This window comes from Monoraphidium neglectum (genome assembly GCF_000611645.1).
Source record: "Monoraphidium neglectum strain SAG 48.87 unplaced genomic scaffold scaffold05389, whole genome shotgun sequence".
In the NCBI taxonomy this organism is placed as follows: domain Eukaryota; kingdom Viridiplantae; phylum Chlorophyta; class Chlorophyceae; order Sphaeropleales; family Selenastraceae; genus Monoraphidium; species Monoraphidium neglectum.
This window is the reverse complement of record NW_014008241.1, coordinates 1-3,246: the sequence shown is the minus strand read 5'-3', so window position 1 is coordinate 3,246 and position 3,246 is coordinate 1. Positions and strand designations below refer to the sequence as shown.

At 74.1% G+C, this 3,246-nt stretch overlaps 1 protein-coding gene across 1 annotated transcript; it reads left to right on the top strand.

Moving 5' to 3' along the window:
* Positions 1-11: 11 nt before the first annotated feature.
* On the top strand, positions 12-3,171 carry MNEG_15503 (hypothetical protein; the record flags this gene model as incomplete). The annotated part of the gene is made up of 3 exons (XM_014036026.1): positions 12-1,364; positions 1,571-1,708; positions 2,071-3,171. Coding segments are annotated over 3 exons (2,592 nt in total), but the record flags the coding sequence as incomplete, so codon positions are not given.
* Between the last annotated feature and the right edge of the window lie 75 nt (positions 3,172-3,246).

Sequence of the window (3,246 nt, the reverse complement as noted above, 5' to 3'; positions counted from 1 at the left end):
GCGCCGCGGAGGCGGCCGCGGCGGAGCAGGCGGCGCTGCGCGGCGCGGCCGAGGCGCGCGCGGCGGCGCTCGAGGCAGAGTTGCGGGAGCTGCGGGGCGTGCTGCTCGGCCGCGCCCGCGCCGGCGCGGGCGCCGCGGCGGCCTCAGCCGAGGGGCTTGGCGGCGGCGGCGCGATTGGCGCTGTGAGCTATCGGCGCCCGCCGCTGCCGTTGCTTGAGCTGGGTGCGTTGGAGGAGCTGCAGCCGTATGAGGACGACGAGGGGACGCAGGAGCTCGAGCACCACCTGCTGCTGCAGCAACCGCTGCAGCCGCAGCTGCAGCAGCTTGGGCAGCAGCCGCAGCAGCAGCAGCAGCAGCAGCAGGAGGAGGAGCAAACCAAACAGCAGGCGGAGCAGCAGGAGAAGGAGCAGGAGCAGCATCAGCAGCAAGAGCGGCAGCAGCAGCAGCAGCAGCAGCAGCAGCAGCAGCAGCAGCTGCAGCAGCAGCAGGATAACCAGTCGGCTGAGCAAGAGGAGCAGGCTCAGCAGCAGCAGCAGCTGCAGCTCGAGCCGCAGCATACTGAGCAGCATTGCGAACAGCAGCAGCATGAGCAGCCGCAAGAGCAGCAGCTGCAGCAGAACCAAGAGCCAAAGGTGCAGCAGCACGGGGAGGGGTCCAGCCCTGAGCCGCACAGCCGACCCAGCCCTGTCTTCAAGGGCCAAGCACCATCCCCGCTGGCGGGCAGCGCGTCAATCACGGCCACTGCTTGCGACGCCTGCGCACCTGGAGCGCCCGTCGCGCGCCGTTTCCTGGGTTCGTGCGAGGCTGCACGCGGCGCGGACTTGCCCGCAGCACAGCCCGCCACGGCCCGCAGCCGCTCGGCCCCGCCGCCGCGCGTTTCCGGCGGCGGCGGCGCCGCCGGCGCGCGCGACAACACCGCAAGCGAGCGGAGTGAGCGCGGCGCCGCCCAGAAGACAGCGAGCAACGACCCAGGAGAAGGGGCGGAGGTGGCGGAGGCCCCTCCCGCCGCCGCTGGCGCCGGCGCCGGCCCGTTGGTTGACGTGGCGGCCGCGTGGCACCTATTCTGCGACAACCGCACCCTGGCGTGGGAGTGCTTCCACCTGCAGGCTCTGCTGGTGCGCGAGCGGCTGCTGGCGAAGGGCAGCGCGCAGGCCGCGGCGCTGCAGCTCGCGGCGCAGTGCGTGCAGCTGCAGCAGCGGCTGCAGGACGCGCGCGCGGAGCTGCAGGTGTTGAGGGCCGCGCGCGCCGGCCCCGACGCCGGCGTGTGCGGGCGTGATGGCGGCGGGGGCGGCGGCGGCGGCGGCGAGGACCGGGCTGTCGGTTGCCTGGCCCCTGGGTGGGGCAATATTGAGGTGGGCGTGCGGGTGGGGCTTCTTGGGCTGATTGGATCTCTTCCGCTGTGGCCCTTTACCTGCTGAAGCCTGTGAACCGCGTTGCTGATGCCGCATCGTGGGGGTGAGCCAGCAGGGAGCGCTCGGCCCCCAGCGTGCTGTGTGGCACCCCACCCGCGCGCGGCAGCCCGCAAACGCGCGCCGCCGCCCTCGGCCTGGCACGACCCCCATGACCCCAGGCTGGCGGCGCGGCCCCCGCGTGCGGCGGCGAGCTGGTGGCGGTGTCGGCGCTGCGGGGGTCCGTGTGGGCGCTGCTGGAAGAGGGGCGCTGCGAGACTGAGGCGGTGCTCAGTGCATTGGCGCGATGCCAGGAGCAGGTGGGGGGGCAACGCCGCTGCGTCAAACCACGCTTTGCTGGCAGCTTCGGCAAGGGGGAATTTCCTGGTGACTTCGAATGCAGAAACTTGGTCGACTGCGTTCACCAAAACCGCACAGCTGGTATGGAGATTGTCGCTGCCGCTTGGGCAGCTTTGGTGCAAACGCGCGCGCGCGCTTCGCACACGGGCGCTTGTCCGCACATGCCGCACGTGCGTCCCTGGGCGCCGGGCTCCGCCCCCTTGACCTCCTGGAGCCTGCCCACGCTGTGTCAGCATCAAGCACGTCGCCTGTGCGACGCGACGCGACGCGCGTCCACAAAACCAAAATGCGCCCTGGTGTGGACTCTGCACACACCCCGCAGGTCGCGGCTCAGTACGACGACGCGTGCTGGGCCGAGGGCGTGCAGGCGCAGCTCGACCGCATCCGCGCGGCCGACGGCCCCGACGAGCTGCGCGCCGCGGTCGCGGCCCTGCAGCAGGACGCAGGGGCCGGCCGCCCGCACCGCCGGCCGGCGGCGGCGGGCTCCGAGGCGCTCGTGCCTGCGGACGCGGATGCGGGGCCGGGCGCGGCCGCGGCGGAGCCGTTTGCGCCGCCGCCCCCTGCTGAGGCCCGGCCCTCGAGGGCAAAGGGCTTTGTAACCACGCCCTCCGGCCACGTCACCCCCCTGGCCTCGCGGCGCGCCACCGCGCTGCTCGTCGCCCAGGCCGGCCGGAGCTCGACGGGCAGCTGCCTGGCGGCCGCCGCCGGCGACCTCGCCGCCGCCGCGGCGGGGCGGCGGCAGACGGGCGGTGCGGGCGAGGCCGGGGCGGCGGCGGGGGCGGGGCGCCCGTGGCTGACGGATGCACAGAAGGCAGCGGCCGCGCTGCTGGCAGCACCAGAGGCGGGGCCTACCCCCAGCACCCGCGCTTCGCTATCTGTGCACAGCAGCTTCACCCGCGGCGGCGGCCGCCATGCTGTCGCCGACACGCCCGCCCCCGCGTACTCGGATACGTCCGCCGCCGCCGCCGCCGCCGCGGTTGTCCCACTGCCGCTGTCGCCTGCGCGCGCGGAGCCGCTGGCGCACCCCCTACAATTGGAGTGCAGCGAGCTCCCAGATGATGACGAGGACGACTCAGCGCACCACAACCACCGCCACCTCGCCTTCCAAGACCATACAAACGACGCCGTCAGCTGCCCGGACAGCAGCTTCCGCCAGCTTCCCGGCGCTGATCAGCAGCAGCTCCAGACCGGACAGCCTCGTCATTTGGATTGCCAGGGCCGGCCAGAGGGTGTCGAGGGAATCGACGGCGCCGCCTGCATCGGCGACTGGCAGACGACCCTGGAGCAGCAGCAGGGCGCGTTTGGCGCCAGCCGCCGCCAGACGCAGGGCGCGGCGCCCGGCGGGCCCGGCGCCCTGCGCACGACGACCGACGGCGGCGCGAGCGTGGGCGCCGCCGCGCTGGAGCTGATCTCAGACCTGCAAGTGGCTGCGCTGGCGGCGCTCGAGCGGCTGAGCGGCGCGGCGGCGCCGGCCGGCGCCGGCGCCGGGGCGCGCGGC